Below are 26,886 nucleotides of genomic sequence, written 5' to 3'. Positions count from 1 at the left end.
TCCCATAATGCCGCGTACCGGAAGTTGTTGCTTTCTGGGGGTCAATCTGGCTTCTGCTCCGTCGCTCTCTCTCCGTCATCGGGAGGAAGACGGAGCTGGCTGCCCAGCCCGCAGGCCCACTGGGGGGTGCAGCTATGGGCGCTGTCGCCGTGGGTGAGTTCTGTTCCCACTGCCTCGCAGTCAGCGCTAGCACGATTTCCTGCGTTTCGAGAACCCGAATCTCTCCTGCCTTTAACCTCGTTCTCCTCCCGAAGGCTCCTCTTCCCAAAGCACGTTACCCGGCCTCGGCCCGGTACCGCGTTCTCATTGGCTTCATGTCCTGTCTGTTCCAGGAGCTGGCCAATGAGTTGTCGGTGCTGGCGCCCCGTTCGACCCCGGACCCCCAGGTTCCCCCGTGGGTGCGGAGCAGTTGGACGGGAAGGGGAGGTGTGGCAGGCTGCGCGCGGCCCGGAGCGCCCCGACACGTTGGGGTTGGGTTCCATGTGGGGGTTAGTAGGCGAAGCCGGGTCTGTCATCTCTCCGGTTCAGGGAACCGGGGTAGGTCACGGCTACGCCAGACTTGAAAGCCGCACTTCGGACCTGCTGACAAAACTTTTCCGAACGCTCTTCCGTGTTTTTTTTTTTTTATTTTTTTTCTTCTTTTTTGAATGGGTTTCGAGCTGGCATGAGAAGGCTGGGAAGGGACGAGAACGGATTAGTTACGCGAGCCGGCAAGACCAGCTTCGATTCGTATTTTGTGTGGAGTCCTGCAAAGAGTCGCTTGGCCGAGAAGCTGACTCTCGTCCGTCGACTCACCTGAAAAAACTTAACAGATTTATTGATGATGTTTTATAGCTGGTGGTGCTTGCCAGTCTCTTTTCTCGACTCCTTTGATGCCCTTTGTAGCCGCGAACGATGCATTGCAGCGCTTTCCGCAGCTTTGAAGCGGGCCCCTACCGTCCTCTCCCTGGAGTAGTTTACAATTAGTCTTTCAAGTTTTTCTTTGGACGCTGGGCTACTGCAGTCCTCAGACCAGATTTGCTAGTGGGGACGAATTCGCTCGTTACCTTTTTGTTTTTCACCGGAACCTGTTTGCTTCATTCTTAGGGTATACCTACCTTTGTACCTTATAATCGTTTTGTTTTTTTTTTTTTTTAAATGTCTCAGGTACTATTCTGCTCTTTCTTTCTGTTCCAATGCAAGGAGTATTTCTCGAGAAGTATTTCTGTATGTACCGACGCTATGTTAGATAGATGCTTTTTGGCAATTCAGAAGTGATGCCTGAAACCGCCTCTTTCTCCTGAAACTTTAGATTCCAGATAGAGAAATAACAGGTGTCCAGATCAAAAATTTCAGATGTAGCCCATCGGATTAGGGAACAAAGTGAATAGTGCACGTTTATAAAGGTTGGGGAAGTTCAGTTGAGAGGTTTATTTAAAATAGGACGGTTGCCTAAGGCTTCATTGAAATGGACATTTTGGAGAATTGGTAAGATTTGGATAGATGGAGGCAACCTTCCCAGCTAGAGATCACAGGCTTAATGGTGTTTTTGGAGAGACTGGCTTGATGAGGATGCGAAGGGTGGTGGTCTTGGAATGGAAAGAGCTGGGTTTTAATTCCATCTCTGCCGCCCTGTGATCTTCCATCACTTTTGTTTTTGAGTTTTTTTTTTTTTCCTTTAGCAAAATTCTCCATTTAAAGGGTTATTGTGAAAATCAAGTAAGATAATGCTTATGAAATGGCTTTGAAGATCAAAAGCAGTGTATAATTAGAATGGAACTTTAGTGGTTCTTTGCTGAGAAGTAATGAGAATCAGGATTACCAGAGCATTGAGGACACTTTGTAAAGGACCGTGAGTGCATAGCTCAGGAGCATGGATATGATGAGAATGGCATTATTAGAAGGAATATCTAGTACTGGAATGCAGCACAGATTAGAGGTAGTTGGACTGGACGCAAGAACTTGGGTACTGTTTTTTTTTCCCCTTAAAATCTGTAATTCTAGAGAAGATAAATTACGTAACATGTTATTTTAGGGTGACAGAACTTACTTAAAATATACCCTAGTTTTATATATACCCATATCCTTTGTGTTATTTTGTTTGTTGTTAGTTAACTCATTTATTTTGTTAACTTGGAGCCTTGTTACATTTTAGATGATCCTTGGAAAGTTTAACAGTTGCTTGATGTGGTACTCCTTTTTCATATAAATCTTTTTGAATTAACTTCACTTACACTAACCAATTAAGAGCTAAAAGAGGGATAATTCTAAAACCTTAGCCAGGACAGGATGACAGCTGAGTATCAGAATTAATTGGGAAGGGTTTTCAAAACCTGTCTCCCAGGTCCTACTTTCCACTTAGGTAATCAGAATTTTAATAAGCATCCCAGGTAAAGTAACTATTACAGTCATTTAGGTGATGTTGACACTGAGCTTTTGATGTGAAGTACAAGTTTTCCAAATCATTACTTAAAGTTAGGTAGATCTATATACTTTCAACAGTTTTCATGTTTTCTAATTTTGAATTGTTGACTAAGGAGGAGAAGATTTGTTGTGCAGCTAGGTTTGTCATAGTCTTCCAAAAAGATTTTGGCAGTAATATAATAGTGTAAACAGTTGAGAATGCACTTGTAATAAATTCTCAGCTAGCTAATAATCCACAGGGAATACTGGTATGGAAAATGTGGAACAGTGGATCACTTTTTATATTTAGCTTTGAAATTTGTAAATTTTCTAACCCCATTTAGTAGATTATCTTCAGAATTTTTTGAAATTTTTCTTGGAGAAATTATCAATTTAATTTGCATAGACTGCAGAGCTAAGCAAGATAGCTTAGAAGGAAGGGAATTATCCTGTTTCAAAATGCCACCACCACTCCACATTTATGTAGTGAGAAGTTGAATTCCTAATAGTATAATGTGCTGAGACTTTTTAAGATCTGTGTAAGAAGAAAACGTTCTTTCCTAACTTTTACATTCATTGCAAAACTACTGAGAATCAGTTTTCTAAGTTATGAAAAGCGAGGGATAATACTGTCCTATCTACTTCAGAGTTCTTACTGAAAACTGGATGAAAAATGTGAATAGTCTGTAAATTATAAAGTGTGATAGACATGTAAAATATGTGGCTTACTTACTATTTCCTAGAGAAGTATAAAACATACTTTTTTTTTTTTTTGTCAAGCTAACTTTATCTTGTTTTCTAGATTGTTATTTTGTGTCAGTAAGTAATCCATAAAGTGCCAACATGGGAAAGAAACGGACAAAGGGAAAAACTGTTCCAATTGATGATTCTCCTGAATCTTTAGGTATATTTCACCAATTGAATCTTTAAAGCTTTGTTTATATCCCTAAATGGACATATATTTTAATATTACAAATGGGATCAAAATGTACATTATTGTTCTGCAATTTGCATTTTAACTTAATGTTTATATCTACATGTCATTTAATAATCTTGACAACGTTTTTAATGGCATGATACTCCATTGATTTAAAGGACCATGAGTGCACATTTCACAATTTACTTAGGTACTTCCCCATGGTTATAAATTTAGATAATCTGTAACTTTTCAGTGATATGATTGGAATGATAGTAAACATTTTTGTAGCTAAATCTCTTTGCACATCCAGTTATCTTTTTAGTACAGATTTTAGAAGTAGAATTGATGAATTAAATGACATAAATATTTTCAAAGCTCTTTTGGTTCCATAGCCAAATGCCCTTCAAACATTTTTTACTAATCTACAGCCCCCCTAGCAGTGAAATAAAGTACCTATTTCCCTTAATGTTATCAACAGGGGCTAATATCATTTGTAAATATCTGTTGATTGTCTAGTTGAAAAAAAAGTACTTCGTTTGTGTTTCTTTGACCACCTGCTGGGAATTAGTAGTTTTTTTTATATGATCTCATTTGCGTTTATCTTCTTGGGTGCAGGTTCATTGTACATAAGCTAAATGTGCCACTTGACTGGTTTCTGAACCTCTTGGGTCCCTGAAACAACTGAAGCATTTTAGAGTGACTTGCAAAGCCCTTTACTGATTTGGTTCCAATGGGATTTTTGGTCTCAGGTCCAGCTGCTTGTTTTTACATATGTGTGACTGCCATTCTGAAGAGACAGTATGCACTGTGACATTTTATATCCCCATACCTTTGTTTGTGGGATATGACCTTTTCAGTTGTTCTTTAGTCCCTGAATTCATAGTTTAAAGTGTGAGCTTTGAGGTCAGGACGACCTGAGTCCAAATTCTGGCATAGCCACTTAGTAGTTCTGTAATCTTGGGCACTAAATGTTAGTTTTCTCATTTGTCATTGGGGATAGTCTTTCTTTTAGGGAGATGTGAGAATTAAATGAGGTCACATATGCAAAAATATTTAGCACAGTGTCAGGCTCATATAGTACTTAATACTAGAAAATTTTATTGCTGTTAGTACAACTCTATAGATGTTACCTACCCTAGGTAATCTTCATTGATTTTAATCCTTCTTGTATTGCTATAGCACATTTTGGAGGTTCTTTGTTTTAACGTTTTGGAGATTCTTACATGTTTATTTATCTGCTTCTGCCAGAATACTACTCAAAGAGTGGAGCTGTGACTTGGTCTTTTTAATGTTCCCTGACTCCCACCACAGTGCTAGGCCTACAGTAGTTGTATTGCTGACTGAATGAAGGACCTTCTTCATGAACTTTTAGCTTTTTAAGCTAAAGAGAATAATTAAATTAATATGATAAAGGCCTTAATTTAAGGGAAACAGTTAAATAAATTGAAGTGAATTTGGAATGGTGATGGTTATACATAGGACTTCAGAAAACCAAAATTTCAAATTTGTATATAATCTCTTTCTCACATAATCATAAAATTCAAATGTCAAACAAATTTAAGCTTTCAGATTATCTAACAATTTGTGTATGGAGTAAATTGATTTTTGAAGTTCAAATGAGGGATATGTTTTGAGTTTAACTGCAGAAAGCCATTTTTACCTTACACGCTTCTTTATTATTTGTTTTAATAGAACCTATGTGCAGACACATTAGAAAAGGACTGGAACAAGGTAATTTGAAAAGGGCTTTATTGAATGTGGAATGGAATATTTGCCAAGATTGTAAGACGGACAATAAAGTAAAAGATAAATCTGAAGAAGAAACGGAAGAAAACCCTTCAGTTTGGCTATGTCTTAAATGTGGCCATCAGGTATGCTTAGGTTTTGATCCATATGGGATTTTGTAAAACTCTTTGTGTTAATTTTAGAAGGTACTATGTAAAACCACAATTTGGATGAGTAGGCTACCCGCTGGCTTAGGCCCTATTCCCTGGGGCACAGTTTTGGGGACCGAGGTGTGTATAGGTGGTTTACTGTGGGGTGTTCTCAGGTACTATCCCCAGGAAGAGAGTTAGGGCGGCAAGACTGAGCAGAGGGAGAAGTTGAAGTAAGAGGCAGTGCTAAGGGGCCTCAGCTGATCCCACAGTGAATTCTGGCCTTCAGAGATGTCCTGAACTAAGGCAAGGGGCCAGGCCTTTGTACTTGTGGATAGACTAAACACTTGGTGTGGGATGCCCCTGGGAAGGGGGACTAACCGTGGGCAAGGCAGCTCTGTTCCACTGAGGATAATTCCTGGGGATGGAGAGACTGAGCGGTGAGCTGTCAGTAGGCCTCATTCGTGGCAGCAGGGGGAATGAGTACCTTGGTGTCGGGGGATGGAGGGTGTCTAGGTGGCAGAACAGCTCACAAGGATTGCCATGGTCATGAGGTCAGGCCTTTTCCCCTGCTATTGCTGACAAGTTAAATTCGTATGTCAGACAACTGGGCTGCTAAGACATTCCTGTCATGAAGCTTCAAGATGAGGCAGAGAATTTTTTTCTTCTAAATTGAAATTTTTTATTGAGATAATTGTAGATTCACATGCAGTATAAGAAATAATGCATAAATCATACCCACACTCCTACTGCCATCTCCCCTGCCAAATCGCTGGCAACCACTAATCTATTCCCTATTTCTAAAATTTTATCACTTCAAAAAATTATATATAAATGGAATCATACAGTATACAGCATTTTTGGATTGGCTTTTTTCACTTAGCATAATCACCTGAAGAGTCATCTAAATTGTGTTTATCAGTAGTTCTTTTTTATTGCTGAGTAGTATTTCATGCTATAGGTGTACCACAGTTTGTTTATTCTTCTGTTAAAGGACATCTGGGCTGCTCCCATTCCACATTTGGTGATTACAAATAAAGCTGCTATGAACATTTGTGTTCATGTTTTTATGATTTCGTTTTTCTGGAAAAAATGTCCAAGAGTCCAATTACTAGGTCATACATTAGATGAATGTTTAGTTTTTAAGAAACCACCAAATTGTTTTCCAGAGTGTCCATGATGTTTTATATTCCTCCTTGCAGTATATGAGTGATCAACTTTCTCTGCATTCTTGCTAGCATTTAGTATTGTCACAGTGTTTTATTTTAACCATTCTGATGGAAATGGTGCTATCTCACTGTGGTCAGACAATTTAAACATATTTGAGTGTTGGGGCCCCTGGGTGGCTCAGTTGGCTTAAAAAAATTGAATAATAGCAAAGAACATACCTATTTTTTTAAAGATTTTATTTATTTATGAGAAAGAGAGAGAGGAGGGGGGGGCAAAGACACAGGCAGAAGGAGAAGCAGGCTCCCTCCAAGGAGCCCGATGTGGGACTTGATCCCCACCCAGGCATTCCAAAGAACATATTTAGATTTTCACTGTCGTTCTTAACTATATATGGTGAGAATGAATACCATATATGGTATTCATATATTCATATATTCATTCCTATATTCATTCATATATTCATTCATTTTGTTTCTTTAGATTTTCCAGAATACATTTCCTATTACAAATTTTATTTTGCTATCTATCTAGTTCCTAAGGGTAAGACAGTTTCACTATTGTTACCTTTGCACTGCTAAGCAAGCGATTCTCAACTGCTATCTTAAGACAGGTCATCTCATTCTCATGTTTCAAATGATCTCAAATGATGTTAAAATTTTTTTTTCAAAATTAATATTTATTTTAGAGTGAAATGTTGAATGGGATAAATTAGATCAGTAGTGTTGATATCACAGGTAAAGGTTAGAAGCTGTAGACATTTCCCCTTTGACATATAGTTTTAGCTATCACAGAAACAGGACCGCTTCCGTAGTGCAATCCAAGGGAGTTGATGGCCTGATTCAGATAGATACATAGTGAGGGTATATTTTATAGCAGAGATTTAACCAGCAAAAGGCAGAGAATCTGGTCATGTTCTTTAATGAATAAGCCTAAACATCTTGTAAGTGAAAATCTCCCATTTATTTTTTCCATTAATGCTTACTGACCTCCTTCCACTTGGTAAATTTTTTGGTAATAGAAAGATTAATTTTGTTTTTGTGTCTTCAAGATTTATAGTCCAGGGGAGGAAGGCTATAAACAGTAACAACTTTAATATGAAGTAGAAAATAGGAATGCCATTAGGAATTTATACCATATTTTGTAGGAGTTAGCTTACAGTAAGAATACAGCGTTTCTTCATCTCGGGGGGATGACCATAGGCTTGTGAGAGGTAGTGGCCTTTGAGCTAGATCCTGAAGACTGGGTGGGATTTGATAATAGGACAATATGAGAGTTAACCCTGGAAAGATAGGGTGAGGTCAGATGGTATCAGGTTTGTTAGTTAGAAGTTTAAAAGCAATTCATAATTTTTAAATTGAGTGTGTGAATGGAAATTTGTTTTAGATACCATTAAACTCAAAAAGATATGTATGTGAAGAAAGAAGTTGAAGTCAGAAAAATACTTCAGAAGCTGTTAAGTGGTTTGTGCTAGACCTAGTGAATGGCTACATTAGCATGATTTAGTTGGGACTGGAAAGGACAAGTTGGAGGGGAAGAGTACTTTGAGTGCATGGTTCCTGAATACCTTCTTGCTAGATACTCTCAGTTGCCTATTCATGTTTAGGTTTTCATAAAATCGGGACCCTCTTTAGAGTCCACCATGTTATTTCCAAAATTGTAAGAATGACAGAATTTCTCAGGTCCCTTGCTTGTGCATTATCGATTATGAATTCTCTTTTGGTGAACTTTCATAGCTTCGAGGTTTATGATTATTATTCTCTAGGGCTGTGGCAGAGATTCTCAGGAGCAGCATGCCTTGAAGCACTATCTGACACCAAGATCTGAACCTCATTGTCTGGTTCTCAGTTTGGACAACTGGAGTGTATGGTAAGTTTAATAACTCTTATGCCTGTCAGTTGACTGGTAAATATTTGAAATATTGGAGAAGGGAGAGGTTTAAGGAGGAAGAAGGCTTACATTTTTGTAGGATTTGTTTAAATACATCACTTTCAGAAGGCTAGAGAATTTGAGAACCTTTTAACTTAGTATTATTGTATGCACATAGAAAGTGTAGCATCTAGAAGACAGATGAATCTTCACCCTTCTGTTTTTCTTCTGATATAAATGGCATGCGGTGCATTATAAATGGCATGTGGTGGGTTATTTTAAATGGCATGTGGTGGGTTATTTAAAAATTGGGACACTGAGAACCAATTTCAGATGAACTGAGAATATAGTAAGATTTTTGCAGTGAATTTGCATGAAAATAAATGTCAGGCTGGTACATATATTTCTTACAACATCATCAAAACAAATTTTCACATCTTTAAAAAACATTTACAGAGCAGCATTCAGTGAACATCACCTGTCTATTGTAAAACGTCTTAATTTTGATGATATAGGCCTGTACTTTGAAATACGTGTAGGAAAGACTTCGACTTTCAGATTGTAAATAGCCATTTCAGTAAAGTATTTGGGGTTTTTATATGTATTTATTTATATGTAACCACAGTTCTGACTAACTTTACTATAATAGTAAACCAGAGTTAACATGGATAGTCTGTCTTCTTCAAGAAAACGCAGATTTTTATATTCAGTTTCTTTAGCAGAATAATTTGGTGGTTATTCACTTTGGGTTCCAGGAATTATAATTCATCTCCTCTTTTGGTTGTCAGTTTGTCACTTTTCTTCTCTGTGGTCTTTTGGGAAACAGGTGTTACCTATGTGATGATGAGGTCCAGTATTGTAGTTCAAACAGATTGGGTCAGGTGGTTGATTATGTTAGAAAACAAGCTGGCATTACAACTCCAAAATCAGGTAAAATCATTTGTTTCTTTATGTATTCTGTAATGTTCATTTATGTATCTATTTCGATAAATTTACTTACTGCTCAGCATTATATACACCTGAATAACATTAATTATAGTTGATTTCAAACTATGAAACTATTTTTGGTTAGGGATATAAAAACAATGGAACTATAGATTGTAATAATATGATACAGAAGGGAATCTTAGAAACAGTCTAGTCAAATGTGATGATGAGTCTGGAGTAGTAATGACCAGGGATGCCCTTTCTGTAGGGGGTTTGAGATGGTCCTGCCTTGTACTGAATTTGTTTTGTTACATTTGTGTTTGGATGATGTAAAAGTGAAGGCTAGCTATTTCTCAGCTTTTTTTCATGCATAATTAAGTTAATTGGATTGGCATACATCATCTGCTTTAAGCTTGTTTTGATTTTTACGGTCACAGAAGTATCTGCACAGCTGGAATTGTTTGTTTTTAACTTCAGGATTCATTTTTCACCCATTCATTTAAAAATTTATTTCAGGGATCCCTGGGTGGCGCAGCGGTTTGGCGCCTGCCTTTGGCCCGGGGCGCGATCCTGGAGACCCGGGATCGAATCCCACATCAGGCTCCCAGTGCATGGAACCTGCTTCTCCCTCTGCCTATGTCTCTGCCTCTCTCTCTCTCTCTGTATGACTATCATAAATAAATAATAAAAAAAACAAAAAAAAAAAAAATTAAAAAAAAAAATTTATTTCAGATCCACATTCTTGATTACTTTATACTCTAATTTCATAAAGTAGGATGTGCTCATTTGTAAAACAAACAAACAAACAAAAAACTTTTATGCAATAAAAAAGGTTTATACCAAACACACACTGTTTGGTTTCATTTGTCAAACTAATGCTTACATCACTTTTGAGTGTTTTTATTGGTTTTTCTCTTGTGATGATAATTTACTTATATCTGTTAGAAAACATTTAAAATGAAACAGCTGGGGATAATGATGTTAGATAAAAAATAACAAATTCTAATACTGTGCCCCAACTATAACTTTGCATTTGTTATAGTTGTATTACACATTTTGCTAAGTCTTTGTTTTCTTCCCTTTTTTAAAGCAGCAAAAGATGGTAATGTTGAACTTGAAAATAAAAAATTAGAAAAGGAGAGCAAAAATGAACAAGAGCGAGAAAAAAAGGAAAACATGACTAAAGAAATTACTTCCACGAATTCTGCTTCCCAAATAACTGTGAAAGGACTCAGTAATTTGGGAAATACATGTTTCTTCAATGCAGTTATGCAGGTGCCAATCTTAATTTTGTTTCCCTCTTCAAAAATTCTTTTCCCTCACATTATAGGATGTTTTTGCCTACTTGTTACTTTTAGTATTAAGTTTTTTCCCCCAAGTAATTCATTTTGGGGTTTTTGAAGAATACTTAGGGAAGTGTTGACTTTGCATGACAGTAAATCACTGTGCTGAGCACTGGGATCTATTGGAGTTAAAAACCAACATAGCACCTGCCTTCAAGCAACTTGCACTGGGGTGGGGGAAGCACAGGGTAACCTAGTATAGAAACAAATAACCTAGTTACAAGTGCTGGTGGTGGTAAGGTAGCTACTTAATGTTGCATAGTAGGCAGTGCTGTTTTGAGGAAGCTTTGAACTGAAGTACTTAGGAGCCAAATAAAGTGGGGAGTTACAGTCTTGTTTCCTAAGGTGGATACAATGAAAACTGCAGTATTGATTAAGAAATAATCATTAAGAAATACTTGAATTATTTAAATATTTGAGTGACGAAATAGAGTTGTTTCGCTTTTAAATAATTTTCCTTTTATTTTCCATGCTGTATTCCAGAATTTGTCACAAACACCGGTGCTGAGAGAACTGCTAAAAGAAGTAAAAATGTCTGGAACAATTGTAAAAATTGAACCACCTGATTTGGCACTCACTGTATGTACTTTTTTTCTTTTACAAGCAGTAATTTTCCTCTCTGAATATCCACATCCTAAATTATTTTTAAAAATTGTCATTTTTCACCATTCTTATTTGTTTGCTTTTGTTTTAGGCTACTGAGATAAAATTTTCAGGCTAATAGATTAAGGCCTTTAGATTTATTTGCTATGTGTATGCCATGTTCTGCTGTGCTGTAGTGTTAGGTGTCCTTCCTGGGAAAGCTGTTGATAGGTGTGGAGCCTCAGGCAGGCATTATTATTTTTAACGGCTTTTAGGGTGACATAAATGATGTGTAGCAAAGTGAATTTTATCCTATCCATGTTTATTACTCACATTTTGCTCTGGCTTTTTTAGTTCTTAGTTGGTCCGCTCCTGATGTTCTAAAATGAAAACAGTAGAACTGAATTCTTCATAAATAGTCAATGACCAGAAGCTTTCTACGTCTTTTGATGTGCATTTTGAGGTTTTAAATGGGACAGTTCTATCCAGAACATTGACACTAACAATTTGACTAGCTACATTTTGGTAACATGAATGATTCTAAAATTTGACTGAAGAAAGTAATTTTTATTCCCATATTCAGGAACCCTTAGAAATAAACCTTGAGCCTCCAGGCCCTCTTACTTTAGCCATGAGCCAGTTTCTTAATGAGATGCAAGAGACCAAAAAGGGAATCGTGACACCTAAAGAACTCTTTTCTCAGGTCTGTAAAAAGTGAGTATCTGCTTTGATTATGTTTTCAGTGCATCAGTAAGATGCTGAGAAATAATATGAAAAACTCAATAGCATTAGAGTCAACTCAGTACATGTAGTACAGCATGGTTTATTGCATCTGGATTAAAAAACATGAAAATGTCATGTGCAAATTAAATCTGCCAAGGGTCTTGTTGAACTGAATGGAAATTTTGAGAAACTAGAACCACTCTGAGATTTGGGATATGATCCTAAGATCTTATAAAAATAGTTTCATATTTTAGTAGACTCATTGTTTTCCTTTCTCTCTTTTCTTCTTTTTTCCTATAGAGCAGTACGGTTTAAAGGCTATCAGCAGCAGGACAGCCAGGAGCTGCTTCGCTATTTATTGGACGGAATGAGAGCAGAAGAACAACAAGTTAGCAGAGTTTGACCAGTATAATTTATTATCCCACCTTCATTAACTTGTCTGCCATTTGACGTCTTAAGGGTTAATAAAACAATGAAACTAGTTATTGAGGCCATTGGATTTAAACATTTTTTCTATACCAGTGTTTTCAACTGGTATATTTTAGTCAGTAGAATGAATAAAGAGGATTAGAAATGGTTCTCCTTTTCATAATGCTCTGTTTTCCTTGGTGGTTAGAGTATTATTGTTCTTTAGGAGTTCTCTTCTATTGTACTGGCCTATGCCAGGAGAGTTCTGGAGTATTGGAAAATGTTTCTCCTAAAACAGTTCCCAGTTGCAGTGCATTCTTGGCTCTTACTCTGGAGTGTGATTTAACACAGTAGCTTGAGTCTGGGAAGTATGTTCATTTCTAAGAGTCAGGGAACATAGTTATGTTTGTAAATGGCCAGATATAAAGTAAGGTATTTGATGTTGAGTATAATTAATAATAGTACTACTAGTGATAATATTTATTTTGCTCTTATTTTATGTGAAGCACTGTTCTCAGAATCTCATGTGAATTACCTTACTCGGTCCTCACAGTCTTTCTCTGAAGTGGATGCTGTTAATCATTTTCTTGTTCCAGACTGTGAAGCTAGGGTGGAAATAAGTTGAGGACCTGGTTCAGGGTCACCCAGTAATGATGGTGTTTGGCTTTGAGCACTGGAGTCCCCTTTAGCTCTCATTTAAACGGTCTGATTCTAGGACATGATGTTTCAGTGGTCTTTCTGAGGAGGTGTGCATGTGCTGAGAAGCTTTGGTTTGAATAGATTTAAAATCTTGAAGTAAGACAGTGCCCATGTTCAGGGATTAGTGATTGTTTTGTAATTCTTTTTAGCTCCTTGAATTAATTTTGGAAATGTGATTTTTAGAAATAATTTTTATTCAGTAAGTTTGGGGAGCTAATTCTTGATCACCTTTTTGACTTGGTTACATATTTTCTAAGGAAAATAACTAAAACTTTAAAAATTTAATAGTGTATATATATCCATTTTATTACTTTTAGAGAGTGAGTAAAGGAATTCTTAAAGCATTTGGTAATTCTACTGAAAAATTGGATGAAGAACTAAAAAATAAAGTTAAAGGTAATGTCTGACTTTTTGAACTAACACACTATAGTTGAATTCTTCTGTATCTTAGGACAAGATTGCTGGCACATGTTATTTCAAATTCACAGTTATTAACATAATTTTTCTTTATCATCATTGATTTTAAAAAGTTATTCAGTACTCCATAGGTGAATATTTTAGAAAAATTTAACTTTTGGTGTATTTTTATGCAGTGTTCTAGTGAAATTTATAAAGATAGAGCTAAAATGACATCATGATTTTATTTTACAAAAGCTTACACAGTTGGCCCTTGAACAATGCATAAGTTAGGGGCACCAGTCTCTTCCTGCATCATTCTCGCACACTCAGAAATCTACTTTTATAACTTTTCCACTCTCCCAAAACTTAACTACTAATACCTCACTTTTGACTGGGAGCCTTACTGATAATCTAAACAGTAAAGTAACATTAATTTTGTTTGTGATATGTATTATGTACAGTATTCTCACAATAAAGTTAAGTTAGAGGAAAGAAAATGTTACTTAGAAAATCATGAGGAAGTGAAAATACATTTTCAGTACTGTGCCGTAATTATTGAAAGGAATCACGTATAGGTGGACCCACACAGTTCAAACCTGTGTTGTTCAAAGGTCAACTGTATTTCTAATTAGCAGTGATATGTCAGTTATAGTTGTCTATGTGAGTTTTCAGTAGCTGGTTTGCTAATCATGGAGCCAACTTCATTATTACTGTTGTGTGGCATTTAAAGATTTTAGGACAGGTTAGTCCAATAGAACCTTCTGTGATAGTAGAACTCTTGCATATTTATGCTGTCTGATACAGTAGCCACTAGCCACACGTGGCCATTTAGCCCTTGAAATGTGACGGAGATGACTGAGGTACTAAATTTTTATCTTTATTTAATTTTAATTTAAATCATTACAAGTAACTAGTGGCTACTGTATTGTAAAGCACAGGTTTTTTTTTGTTTGTTTTTTGTGGGGCTTGAACTCATGGCCCCGAGATCAAGAATCAGATGCTCTATTAACTGAGCCAGCCAGATCTCCCTGTGAAGCATAGTTTAGAATCAGTATGTAGCACCTGTGTGCCTCCTTCGTGCCCTTTAGGGCCAGACTAGTAACAGAGAGAATCCTGCCCTGCTGGCGCTGTCATTAAGTATGTTTCTCTATAAATGGACACGCTTGTCATTTGAATAAGGCTCTTAAACATTTCATGTATTTAGAAAATTGGGTGACCAGGTAGTAAAATTGTCACCTTATACTAAACGTATCAAGATTATTTCTGGGAACATAGAAAAATTAAAAGGAAGATTTTGTCTGAAACATTTTCCTGATTTTTGTTTTTGGTTTTGAATGAAGTTCAGTCTTAAGAGTTTAAAAGCAAGTACATTCTCTCTTGAATTCTTTGCTAAATATTATTAGAGTGGTAGAGCTAGAAGTGATCTAGACTATCATCCAGGTTGGCCCCATCTGTTCATCTTACTAGCATGGGTATTGATATATAGAAAGTCTCACTGACTTGCACAGTTTATTTTCTACTGATTAGATCTATGATAACTTTTTCTTTTTCATGAGACATGATTGTGTTAAATCATGTTATGCTCAAAAGTAGAGTAGATGTTGCTGATTATAGCATAAAAATAAAATGGTAATTATGAACAGAGAAAACTTGTGGGATAGGAAATAAAAAATAAAATTTTAGGGTTAGATGGGTAAGTAAATAGTTTTAACTTATTCAAATAATTGTATAAGGGTAATTGATAAATTTTCTTTTCCCTTTTTAGATTATGAAAAGAAAAAATCTGTACCAAGTTTTGTGGACCGCATCTTCGGTGGTGAACTAACTAGTACAATCATGTGTGATGAATGCAGAACTGTAAGTTGATGTACTATGGACTCCATTTATTCATTAATATTAATAGAGTATAGTTCATCAGTTGTATCTTTCAAAAACAAATGCGTAGGTTCATAAGGATTCTTTGTTGGACTGCCCAAATCTGCATAGTTCTTTCCTGGGACTGTGAACACTTCCTATACCTGAAAGAAGTTTTTCTCCTAACCCAAAGCCCTCAACACTGTGTAATTTATCATTTTCCTTAGAATGTAATTTAAAATGTAACAACCCCTCCCCCTCCATGATCTTATTCTATAATGTCTAAAAGGAATCTTTTCCTTCCTTTTTACGTTTTCTTTTTGGTTGGTTAAGGTCTCCTTGGTTCATGAATCTTTCCTTGATTTGTCTCTACCGGTTTTAGATGATCAGGTAAGACTTAAGAATTTATTTTATTTATTTATATTTTTATATTATTTATATTATTAAATATAAATATTTAATATTAAATGTATAGATATTTATTTTTATACTTATATTTTATAAATAAAAATCTATTTATAGATTTTTTCCCCCCTCTGTGTTAGATTTTATGAGGGAAGCCTTGTCACTTTTTCCAAGTTTGTACATTAGCCCTTGGAGGAATTTTTTTAAACGTATTTGAGATAGAAGAATTTTAAAGGTTTGAATAAAAATTGGGGTAAATGCTTTTTTATTTTAAAAGAGGATAGATGGTGTGTTTAGAATTCTTTATAGATGATTAGCTTGATTGGTTAACATTGGGGAAGTGTCTTTTTCATATTAAAAGTTACTATTTTTTTTCATTATTTAAGACTAAAAACAAATCCTTTACAGTTTTCAGTTGATACATGCTCTGTATCTCAATTTTAAGTCATATTAATTCAGTTCCAATCAAGTAGTGGTTGGAAAAAGAGAACCTGTTATGAATATTGGATAAATCATTATTCAACTTCATATGAATTCGGGGTCCCTTTAATCAGTGTTACTTAGTGACTAAAGTCTTACCAAATTTATTTTGTCTTTCTCTAAAACTCATTTACGTGGAAAGAAGGAAAAGGATAAAAAGGAATGTCTGTAGTGGGACAAGTAAATGACCGATAAACAGAAACTGCTTTTAGAAAGTGGCATAATTATCGTGGGATGCAGCACATATCTGATAAAATGCATGGTATTCCTTTCTGTTTTGCTGGCACGTGAAGTTGCCTTTTTTACTGTTTTGTTTGTTGGCTTGTTTTCTCAGTATGTGAAGATTGCTTTCTAGATAATTTGGAGATGAAAGAGTTTTGTCCTGGATATATTTTCAAACATTGTGGAAAGTAAATCCAGCGTGAAATAGGAGTAGAAAAATATTTAGGTAACATGAAATCTCTTCACCAAACAGTAGTTGTAAAATTTTATTTTTGGCCCATATTTTAAGAGCGGTAAGAAGAGTATAAATGAAAAAAATTTGAAAAAGACAATGGAGGATGAAGATAAAGAGAGTGAGGAGGAGAAAGATAATGACAGTTACATGAAAGAAAGGAGTGACATTCCTTCAGGAACAAGTAAGCACTTACAGAAAAAAGCAAAGAAGCAAGCCAAAAAGCAAGCCAAGGTGGGTAACTAGGAAGAAAATTATGCTTTTTCTAATTTTATATTTGCAACTATTGAATGATAGTCTGAATGATAGAAAAGTTTGTGCATTTGTTTTTTTTAACCCTGCATTACTTTTGAGAACTTTTTTTTTAAGAGAGTGAGAGTAGGGGTGGGGTAGGGGTAGGGGCGGAAAGGAGAGGGAGAGAGAGAATCCCAAGCAGGCTCCACACTCCGCCCAGCACTGACCCCATGCAGGACCCAGTCCCCACAACCCCGAGATCCCCACCCGAGCCGAAATCAAGAGTCGGACACTCAACCGACTGAGCCTTGCAGGCACCCCTACTTGTGAGAACTTTTAAAGAGTTTTAGTTCATTTTTAACAATTTTTTGAGTTCTTAATACATTGACTTTCAAAAACTTAAAAATATATAAAGACGCAGTATGAAAGTCCTCCGCCACCCCTATCCTTTTTATAACAGATAACCCCTTTCATTAGTGTCCTATGTGTTCTTCTGGAAAGAACACATTCTTCCTATGTTCTTCCTATGTGTTTTGGAAAATACGATAAAATACAAATATGTAGTCTTGTCTTTTCCCCCTCATTTTTAAAAGATTATACACACTGTTCTGGACTCTGTGTTTTGTTTCTACTGAATCAGATTCTTGGAGATTTTTCCATTTCAGGACACAAAGATTCCATTGTTTTAAGCAGCTGTATAGTATTCTGCTTTATAGATGTACCGTAGTTCATGTCACCGTTTCTCTATTGATTTAGGTTGTTTGTAGTCTTTAACTGTAAAACAGCCAGTGCCGCAGTGAATCATCCTATACCCTTGTCATCAGTAGGGCACAGTTTGAGAAGAGGGATGGCGTTTGTAGTTTTGATCAATGTTATCTAATTGCCCTCCACAAAGGCTGTATCAATTTATATTCCCACCAGCAACAATGAGACTTGCTGTTTCTCTTTATCCTTGACAGACGTGTGTTATCAAACTTCTGGATTTCTGCTGGTTTCAAAGATGGTTTCAAATATTTTCTCCGTGCAGTTTTATTTTCCATTTATTTTAATATAAGTAAAGTATATTTTTATATTTGAGCCATTTGTGTTCCCTCTTCTTTGCAGTATTTGCTTATATCCTTTCTCTGTTTTCCTTTCATGTTGCAACTGTTTGTAGCTGAAGCACATTGGAAAATGCTTGTGTCCTGTGTGTGTCCTTTGGCCTCCTGGTATTACAGATTAGCCTCATGGAGACTGTTGTTTTACCATACACCTTTAGGCATTCCAGTGACAGGAGTGTCAATGAAATGCCTTTTTCCCCACTTTACTTGGAAGTAGGCTGCAAATGGCAAATAAAATGATTTTAGGAGGGAAGTCCTTTATTGTCCTTTGTTCATGAGACTTCCTTGCTTCCTCCCTAATTGGGGGCCATTTGTTTCCTGGGATGTTTTCCTCCATCCTGCCCAAAGCATTCCTGTACTTGTGCATCCTTGTTTTCAGTTTCTTTTTTCTTCCTTCAGTTAAACCATGACCCAATAATCATGACTCACATGGACACATCCCTTCCTGCTGTATGTGTAGTCACGCTCCCCACGTCGTTTAATACTTGGCTGTTTGGGCTTGACAGTGTCTTTCTAGGCTCCTGCTCTGTCTAGGTCACTTCACTTAGAACACAGACCATTTCTTCACATTTTTATTTGCCCTGTGTGACAATATTTTGACAATTGGTGATGGTTTATTCCTGCTTTCAGTTAAAGAACTTTCTTCATAATTTATTTCATCCCTGATAATAAAGGAACTTTTATTTTCAGAATTTGGGAGTGCACTCTTCCTTATAAACTTATGTTTGATTGATAAGCAAGAAAATCTGATGTGGTATATGTATGCTCTTTCTCTTTCTATCTCCCCCCACCCCCCCCATTTTTTATAATGTTGTATGCTTTTTGCACAGAACCAACGAAGGCAACAAAAAATTCAAGGAAAAGTTCTTCATTTAAATGATATCTGCACCATTGACCATCCTGAAGATAACGAATGTGAGGTTGAAATGTCACTTCAGGGAGAAGTGGATGTTAAATCTAACCATATCTCAGAAGAGGAAATTACACATAAAGAATATTGTGTTAACCAGAAAGATTTGAATGGCCAAGAAAAAATGATAGAAAGTGTAATTGACAATCAAAAATCCACAGAGGAAGTAGATGTGGACAATGTCAACATGGATAATGATCTGGAGGTTTTGGAATCTTCTCCCACTGAATGTACTAGGAATTTAAACGGTGCCTATCTGACAGAAGGGAGCAGTGGAGAAGTGGACATTTCCAGTGGTTTCAAAAACCTTAACTTGAATGCTGCTCTTCAGCCTGATGAAATAAATATAGAGATTCTGAATGAGAGTCATTCTCCTGGGACCAAGGTGTATGAAGTTGTAAACGAAGATCCAGAAACTGCTTTCTGTACTCTTGCAAACAGGGAAGCTTTCCATACTGATGAGTGTTCTATCCAACATTGTTTATATCAGTTCACCCGAAATGAGAAACTTCGAGATGCAAATAAACTGCTTTGTGAAGTGTGCACGCGGAGACAGTATAGTGGACCAAAGGCAAACATAAAAGGTACTTACATTCTCTCACTGAAAGTGAAATTAGTGTTCAGGGGCATATTTTGGGTGGCATAGGTAGAAAACTGCTATTTTAATTGTATCAGGATTCGGATGGCATCAAGTAAGTTCCTCCCCTGTGTAAGTATTTTAACAGAAGGTTGGACAAACAGATTGAAGTGTCTAATACCCTGTGGTGGCCGAACAGCAGATGTAGTGGGACAGTTTGCTCTCCAGTACCTTTCTCTGTGGGTAAATCATCCCACTGGGTTGTTATTGCAACAGGTCTTTAACAGATAATGGCTATTTCTTTGTATCCTCAGTTTCCGGTCAGCATTTGTGATGATCCTCCTCTCCCTTGCATGCAGGAAGCTACACTGCATCTCATCAGTGCACTCCTGTGGCATGCCCAGTGCAAGGTGCTGGGAGGACAGTGCTCTCTCCTAGTCTCGTCAAATATAGAACAGAAAAATATTGATAATTCCCTTTCCTCCCTACCCCTCCCCCCCTTTTTGAGCTTGGGTAAGTGGGTTAAGGAGGGATTGTGGTTTCCTAAGGATTCTTACTAGAATCACTGAAACTTTTTAAGGTCTAGCTTTTTATTTGCACGTCAACATAAGAAAATATTTGTGTTGATTTTATAGCATTTGTATTTGCTTTAGAGCAGACATAGGCAAACTGTTGTCCACAGTCAGGTTCTTGTATGGTGTCTTGAAATGTTTTTTATTGATGAACATTTGGAAATGATTTGGTGGTAGAAAATACTAACTTTGAGCCCCAATTAATTAAATGGTATCTCTCCAAAAATAATTCCGGTCTTCTATTCAATGAGTAGTTGTACTCAGTTATGGCTGTATTTTGAATTACATCAGTAAAAATTTGTGGGAATTTGTGGAAATCTTTACTGATACCTACAAAATGTCCTTGATTTTGCCTCTTGGTCCACAGAGCCCAAAATATTTATTATCTGGTCCTTTCCAGAAAGTTTAGAGGTAATTGTGTTAGATGTTTAAAATTATTTTATAGCAAATGTGAATGCTTTAGAAGTTGAAGATGATTTTCACACTAAAATTTCTTTCTTTAGGTGAAAGGAAACATGTTTATACCAATGCCAAAAAGCAGATGCTAATTTCTCTTGCTCCTCCTGTTCTTACTCTTCATTTAAAGAGATTTCAGCAGGTACCCTTTTGTTACCTCAAATTTATTTTAAATATGTAACACTTGCTTTATTTATTATTGTCCCACCATATTACTGTGTTTCTTTGGTTTTCTGTTATTTCTTAATTCTAGCTTTAAAAAAGTAGGGAAGTAAGAAATATATACCTGTGCATGATGAAAGCTTAGTTGAAGATGCCTGTCAAGGTGGAGGAGAAATATAGGCACGATTTTTCTTCAGTTTTACTAAAACTCATGTTGTTCTTTTGAGTAAAATTAGCATCTTACTCTAAGCTTTTTTTCAGGTTAGAAAATAATAAATCCAGTTTACTGGCTGTATTTCACACAATACTGGCTGTATTTCATTAGTAGTATTTTTTCTGTTTTGTGTGTAGTACCTTATTTTTACTGACCCTTGATAAAAAGACATTGATAACTCGGATTTTTGTCATTTTGGTGACCCTGTCTTTTCTGGAAGACTAGCTGTAAGCAGTACAAGTTTTAAATTCAGTTCCAAATTTCCAAAGTACTTTTAGAATGTTTTCCCTCCCATGGTTGGTGTATGGGTTTGACTAATTGGGTGGATCTCTGAACCAAGCACTAAGCTTGTTTTAGAGAAGGAGGCTGAGAGTATGTGCTCCACGGAAAAGTATTCTGCTGTTGCTGAGTTTTAAGCACTCAAAACCTCTGATCTAATCTGGCTTTTCTGGGTGGCTAGAGCAGAAACACAGAATTTTCTCATGGGAACAGCTTGCTCCCCCACCCTTTTTTTTAAAGTAGGCTCCATACCCAGTGTGGAGCCCAACGTTGGGGCTTGAGCCCCTAACCCCTGAGATCAAGACTTGAGCTGAGATCAAGAGTCAGACACCTGACCAGCTGAACCAGATTTCTGGAAGCAGATTTTTTTTTTTTTATAGATTTTATTTATTCATGAGAGACACAGAGAGGCAGAGACACAGGCAGAGGGAGGAAAAACAGGATCCATGCAGGGAGCCCCATGCAGGGAGCCTGATGCAGGTCTCAATTCTGGGACTCTGGGGTCACACCCTGAGCCAAAGACGCTGAACTGCTAAGCCACCCAGGCATCCACGAAAGCAGATTTTTTAACGTTTAACGTGTTGGTGTGTGTGTGTGGTGTGCACTTAGCAGAAATTATTTAGTAGTCAGAAAGAAGAGTCTCCTGAGAAGATTGAACTAGGGTTGGCTATTGGTGTTCATTTGTGCATTGGCGTGGGACTACAGTTTACTTAATGTGTATAGCTTTCCCAGGAAAACAACTCAGTCTGTTTTCTCTCTTTTTTAGGCTGGTTTTAACCTACGTAAAGTTAACAAACACATAAAATTTCCGGAAATCTTAGATTTGGCTCCTTTTTGTACCCTTAAGTGTAAGGTAAGTGAGAGTGGTCTTTTTGGGAAAATCTTTCAAAGGGAAATCATAGTTTATTTACCAGATACTCCCAACAGTATGTGCTCTTACTTCACTTAAGTAAGAAGTTGATAAGAATGACTGAGTACAGTGGGTCTTTGATCTTTGTACCATTATAATATCAAGATCTATGATGAATCATTTTGAACATTAGCTTTCAGTTCAGTGATTTATTTCAATCTATATTATTATGGCAGACATTGTCTTGGAAGCCAAAACTAAAGATCAGCAGGTATATTAATTTCAGTTTTTTTTTTTTATTAATTTTTATTTATTTATGATAGTCACAGAGAGAGAGAGAGAGAGGCAGAGACATAGGCAGAGGGAGAAGCAGGCTCCATGCACCGGGAGCCTGATGTGGGATTCGATCCCGGGTCTCCAGGATCGCGCCCTGGGCCAAAGGCAAGCGCCAAACCACTGCGCCACCCAGGGATCCCTAATTTCAGTTTAATATCGTTGAATATGGTATAGACAGAGGAGGGTGGTATGCACTTAACCCAGTATGTTGGTGGTTCAGAGAAGGCTCTGTGAAGTAGATCACACCTTAACCACTACCTAAAGAAGTAAGAGTTAGTGTGATGGATCAAGAGGAAAAAAAGTTTTCCAGGCAGAGGGAACAGAACAGCTAGAGCAAAGATGTATAAAATGATGTGATGAGGACTAGCAGTATAAGCAGTTGTAGAGCTTACAGTAGTACAAAGCCTAGAGAACACTGGGAGGTGAAACCAGAGAAGGCAGATGGGAATGAGGTTTGGAGGATTATCATGCCGAGGAACTTGGGCTTTATTAGGTATGCAGTAGGGTGCCACTGAAGGGTTTAAAGCAGTGGGGTGACATAGCCAGATGTGTATATTACACAGGTTACTTGCTGAAGCATGGAGGCTGGATTTTAGGAGGAAAAGACTAGAGAGAAAGCGACTCTTGTCCTCAACAGACAGGAGGCCGTTGAATTAATTTGGTCAATGGTGAGGGCTTCACCTAGGGGAAGAAAAGGGCAAGATTGAAAGAATATTTCAGGAGATAAAATTAACCAGACTCATGATTGGATTGGCTCTGTAAGATGAGGAAGAGGCCTTGAAATGGATGGTTAAGGGTGGCACAAAAAGAGGTGTTGAGCATGATTCCTGAGGCCTGGCTTGAGTGACGAGGCAGCTGGGTAGATAGGAGTACCATTAGGTGAGGTAGGAAATATAGGAAGAAGCGCAGGTTGGGAGGTGGAGAAAGGATAATGACTTTGGTTTCGGGTACATTGAGTTTCTTTTATTTTTGAAATACTCAAGGGGCTTTGGAAAACATTTGGATGTACATGTCTGAGGCATAGGGCAGAGGGGTTAGGTTTGGAGATAAAGATTTGGAAATCAATACATAGGTTGTGGTTAAAACTGTGAGGATAATCTATCCTGTGTAAAGCATGGAGAAAGAGAAGAGATGCTTAATGGCAACCCTGGTGAGCATCTGAATGTAAGAGGCATATGTAGAAGAGGAGGACATTACCAATGATCTCACTGTATCTCCATGTTGCAGAATTTGGACAGAGAAGCTATAGTATTGTATTATATTCTGATTTCAAATGCTTCAGTATAAACCTTAATAACTTAATGTGCAGAATTTGAAATGATAGAAATTCTCCTGTCTTCCCTCCCAATTTAAAAATTTAAAATTCTCCGCGAAAGGTATTTCAGAGCTGGTGGGTAGGGTGAATTGTAATTTCTGATTGTCACCATGGGGCAGGGCCACTTTTGCTGGTAAACAGAAATACTTTTTGTTGGATTAGTTCAAACACAAGGTTGTTAGGAATCCATTGTTTGCCTAAAATGACATTGTCTCGTGTTCAAGTTTCAAGGAAAGGACTAGGTGGCCTCAGTGTATCATAGAAAAAGAATTTGAAAGTATTTGTGGATTAGATGGTATAGAGGTCATGGTAAATTTTTAAAGAAGCGTTGGTGACTTCAATGAATTGAGAAATGAACGAGAATATTGGAAATAAAGCATGCAGATATATCAGAGGCTTTGTTGAAAAGTAGTGGATCAATGATTTTTTTTTTTTTTTTAAAGTCTGGGAGACTTAAGGTTGGTAGGCTAAGAGGAAAATCTACAAATTGAAGATACAGAAAAGAGAGTTAATTGAGTAAGACCCTGGAGGCCAGAAGAGCTTAGCAACACTAAATTGGAGTATTGTCTCTGAACAAAAGGGAGAGATACTTCATCTTCCCAAGAATGGGCAATTTAGACTTGGGTAGATTGTATCTCCGTTTTCCTGAAGTGGGAGGTGAGGTCAACTGCAGAGAGTTGCAGGGCTGCAACTGCAAGGGCTGCAAGGGCTGGGGTGTCCAGGGAGGCTAAAGCAGTGGTTAAGTGTGGGCCTGTTGCTGTGAAGGAAATCCATGGAACTAGGGAGCTAACTAAAGAAGTTACCATATCAGAGTGATGGGGGGATCCCAATGAGTCCTCAGTGAATTTACCCATCTGCAGGCTGTGTAATTTTGCTTCCTAGCAGTGGCAGCTGTCTTTGGGGATGGGAAGGGTTTGTTGTAGATTGAGTAGGGTTTTCTCATCACTCAGTATGCTTGCCAGCTGCTGGTGGGTGAGAGATTGTAGGACTGACACATGTGGTCCGAGTTCTGCGGCTTTAATGTGCAATGTCGTGTGAGCAGTGGTAGGTCTGGAGGGGGTGGGGAGGGGCTGTGCTCACACTGCCATGCCACTGCCATTATGAGAAGTGAAGACACAGACTTGGTCAGGAAATGAGGCCAGAGAAAATGAGGACTGGAGGATCCAGTTAGGTTGGAGGGAGGAGACAGGTGAGATGAGAAGTGGAAGAATGGGACCATTGTGGACTGAGGCTAGAAAAGTAGGAAGACTTGTAGCCAGAGTTCCGAGTGAGGACCCATCACAGTAGAGTGCTGGGTGTGGCAGCTAAAATGGGCTGGCGGCAGACGTCCTGGGAAGTATATTGAATACTGAATTGCCTGAGGAAGCCGACCGACCGGATTTGGGGTAAAACATGAAGTTCTTCAGTGACTGGGGGGGCCACAGATTTGAAGAGAGGACAGAACTGTGGAAGGACAGTGTTGCCCCATTCAGAATTTTTTACAAGAGAACTTAAGTGGAAGTCGTCTGAATGTGGCCCCCAGCTCGGAGAACGTCTTTTCCGGTTACCAATCTATTGTATAGCATATGGGATCTTAATTAAAAGAATAAGCAGCCTCCACGGTTTCGACAGTGAAAGTGAACATTTGAGAAGCTGCACGTCTAGGGGACACGTGTAAGGGGTGGTTTCAACACAACTTGAACACTGTCCTCTTGCCCTTAAGAAGGCTTACTGTCTGGGCAGGAACTGGAATGATGGAGCCGTTGAGGTATTTTGCCATTATCACAACCCAGGACTCCTGTGGAAACTGGCAAGTTCAGTTATTTAAGTATCTGGACCAGGAAACTGCAGCTGCAGCAGGTGGCCTCTGGCTTCTGATTCTAGCAGAGAATGGTGACACACTTTCTAATAACCTAAGTGTGACACTCACTACTCAGGCTGGGTAAATGTAGAGAGAAAATAGTAGTTGAGATCAGACTTAATGATTTCTACATTCTCCAAGTAAAGGTTAGAAACCCTCCACATAAATTGATCTTGCCACAGGCATCTATAAATGGGACTAGAACTAACTTGAACTCTGTTTACTTTGAAAGAATGTTGCTGAAGAAAATACAAGGGTACTGTATTCGTTATACGGAGTCGTTGAACACAGTGGTACCATGAGGTCAGGGCATTATACTGCCTATGCCAAGGCAAGAGCTGCAAATAGTCATCTTTCTAATCTTGTTCTCCATGGTGATATTCCACAAGGTAAGAGGTCTTGGAAAATTCTAGAATTCAGATTATGGCAAAACCAAAAAATAATGAAACTTGAATCTTTCCATTTATATTTTCTCGACAGATTTTGAAATGCAGTCAACCAAAGGGCAGTGGTTCCACATCAGTGATACACATGTGCAAGCTGTGCCTACAACTAAAGTACTGAACTCACAAGCGTACCTCCTATTTTATGAGAGAGTATTATAATAGTTTCAAAAAGTGCTCTCTCCAGAAACAAGTCTATGGCTTTTAAAATGGCTGTAATTAATGATAATAAAGAAGTAAAGACTAACTGTAAAATCATGTTCACTTAAACACATCCCAGAAGAAATCATGTTTGTTAAAATATTGAAGGGAAAAATACCTAAAAATTTACAATGGTTTTGTATTGTCATAGTGGTTTTTATTCTTGCTTCCAGTTTCTGGAAAAGATTTGAATTCCTTAAGTGCTCTGTGCTTAAATCTGTCTGGGTGGTGGGTTGTAACATTAATAAACTGACTTACCCCCAAAATTTGTTTTATTACTTGGAAAATTTTAAGTTGTGTGCTTAACCCTAGCAGGTAACATTTAAAAAATGTTTCAGACTGCCTAATTAAACTTCAAATGTATTTTTAAAAGTGTTGATTATGTAAGCATAGATATTTGATACTGCCAATAGCATAAAATTGGAAGAAATACCTGTATCTACAATTCTGATGTCATACAGTGTACCTAAGCTGGGGTGTAGGCCTAACTGCATTTGTTCTATGCAACTGTTAACTGACCCAAGGTAGACACTCCTGAGACTCTTAAATTTGGTATCAGGACCCATTAATGTGCTAGCATGCTAGAGAAAATGTCCTTCTACCCAAGCCTGCCAGCATTTCCAAGTTGCTTACTATCCTAAAAAGCCTTAAGGAATACCAAGCTTCTCTATAAACTTCATCATTCATAACCCTTGTTGACTTTATCTAAGATCCAGTCAGTTCTACTGCTTCCCCAATTCCTTTCAAATGCCAAAAATATAAATTTTAAGTATAAAATTTCAGTGTTAAAGACCTTATATGACCAATATGTATAGTAGCACATATTCCCATAAAACCAGTTAATCTTTCATGTTTTTTCAAAACTCCTTACTAATCTTAAGAAAATAAGATCTATATAAAAACTAAAAACTG

The 26,886-nt window shown here is 37.4% G+C and overlaps 1 protein-coding gene across 4 annotated transcripts; it reads left to right on the top strand.

The window, feature by feature from the left end:
- On the top strand, positions 1-26,240 carry USP16 (ubiquitin specific peptidase 16). 4 transcript variants are annotated; one of them, XM_041734873.1, is made up of 18 exons: positions 1-153; positions 3,185-3,286; positions 4,994-5,172; positions 8,108-8,211; positions 9,038-9,141; positions 10,232-10,413; positions 10,965-11,060; positions 11,647-11,777; positions 12,087-12,174; positions 13,211-13,289; positions 15,058-15,149; positions 15,480-15,536; positions 16,543-16,719; positions 18,650-19,313; positions 20,382-20,476; positions 21,756-21,842; positions 25,563-25,719; positions 25,811-26,240. In XM_041734873.1, exons 2-18 carry the CDS (start codon positions 3,226-3,228, stop codon positions 25,933-25,935), a joined length of 2,478 nt encoding a protein of 825 aa, XP_041590807.1. In that variant the 5' UTR covers positions 1-153; positions 3,185-3,225; the 3' UTR covers positions 25,936-26,240. The 4 variants fall into 4 exon arrangements, with proteins under 4 accessions (XP_041590807.1, XP_041590804.1, XP_041590808.1 ...); XM_041734870.1 differs by having other exon boundaries at positions 10,229-10,413; XM_041734872.1 differs by lacking the exon at positions 1-153 and adding an exon at positions 405-1,087 and having other exon boundaries at positions 10,229-10,413.
- Positions 26,241-26,886: the final 646 nt, after the last annotated feature.

Source organism: Vulpes lagopus, chromosome 20 (assembly GCF_018345385.1).
Source record: "Vulpes lagopus strain Blue_001 chromosome 20, ASM1834538v1, whole genome shotgun sequence".
NCBI classification, from domain to species: Eukaryota; Metazoa; Chordata; class Mammalia; order Carnivora; family Canidae; genus Vulpes; species Vulpes lagopus.
The sequence above is the reverse complement of the archived record's forward strand: the minus strand, read 5'-3'. Positions and strand labels throughout refer to the sequence as shown.

Excerpts from the sequence above, each read along its gene's own strand:
- USP16 (XM_041734870.1), top strand. The coding sequence starts at position 3,226 with ATGGGAAAGAAACGGACAAAGGGAAAAACTGTTCCAATTGATGATTCT. Across the intron at positions 12,175-13,210 it reads TGAGAGCAGAAGAACAACAA|AGAGTGAGTAAAGGAATTCT; the intron begins GTTAGCAGAGTT and ends TATTACTTTTAG. Across the intron at positions 15,537-16,542 it reads TACCGGTTTTAGATGATCAG|AGCGGTAAGAAGAGTATAAA; the intron begins GTAAGACTTAAG and ends CCATATTTTAAG.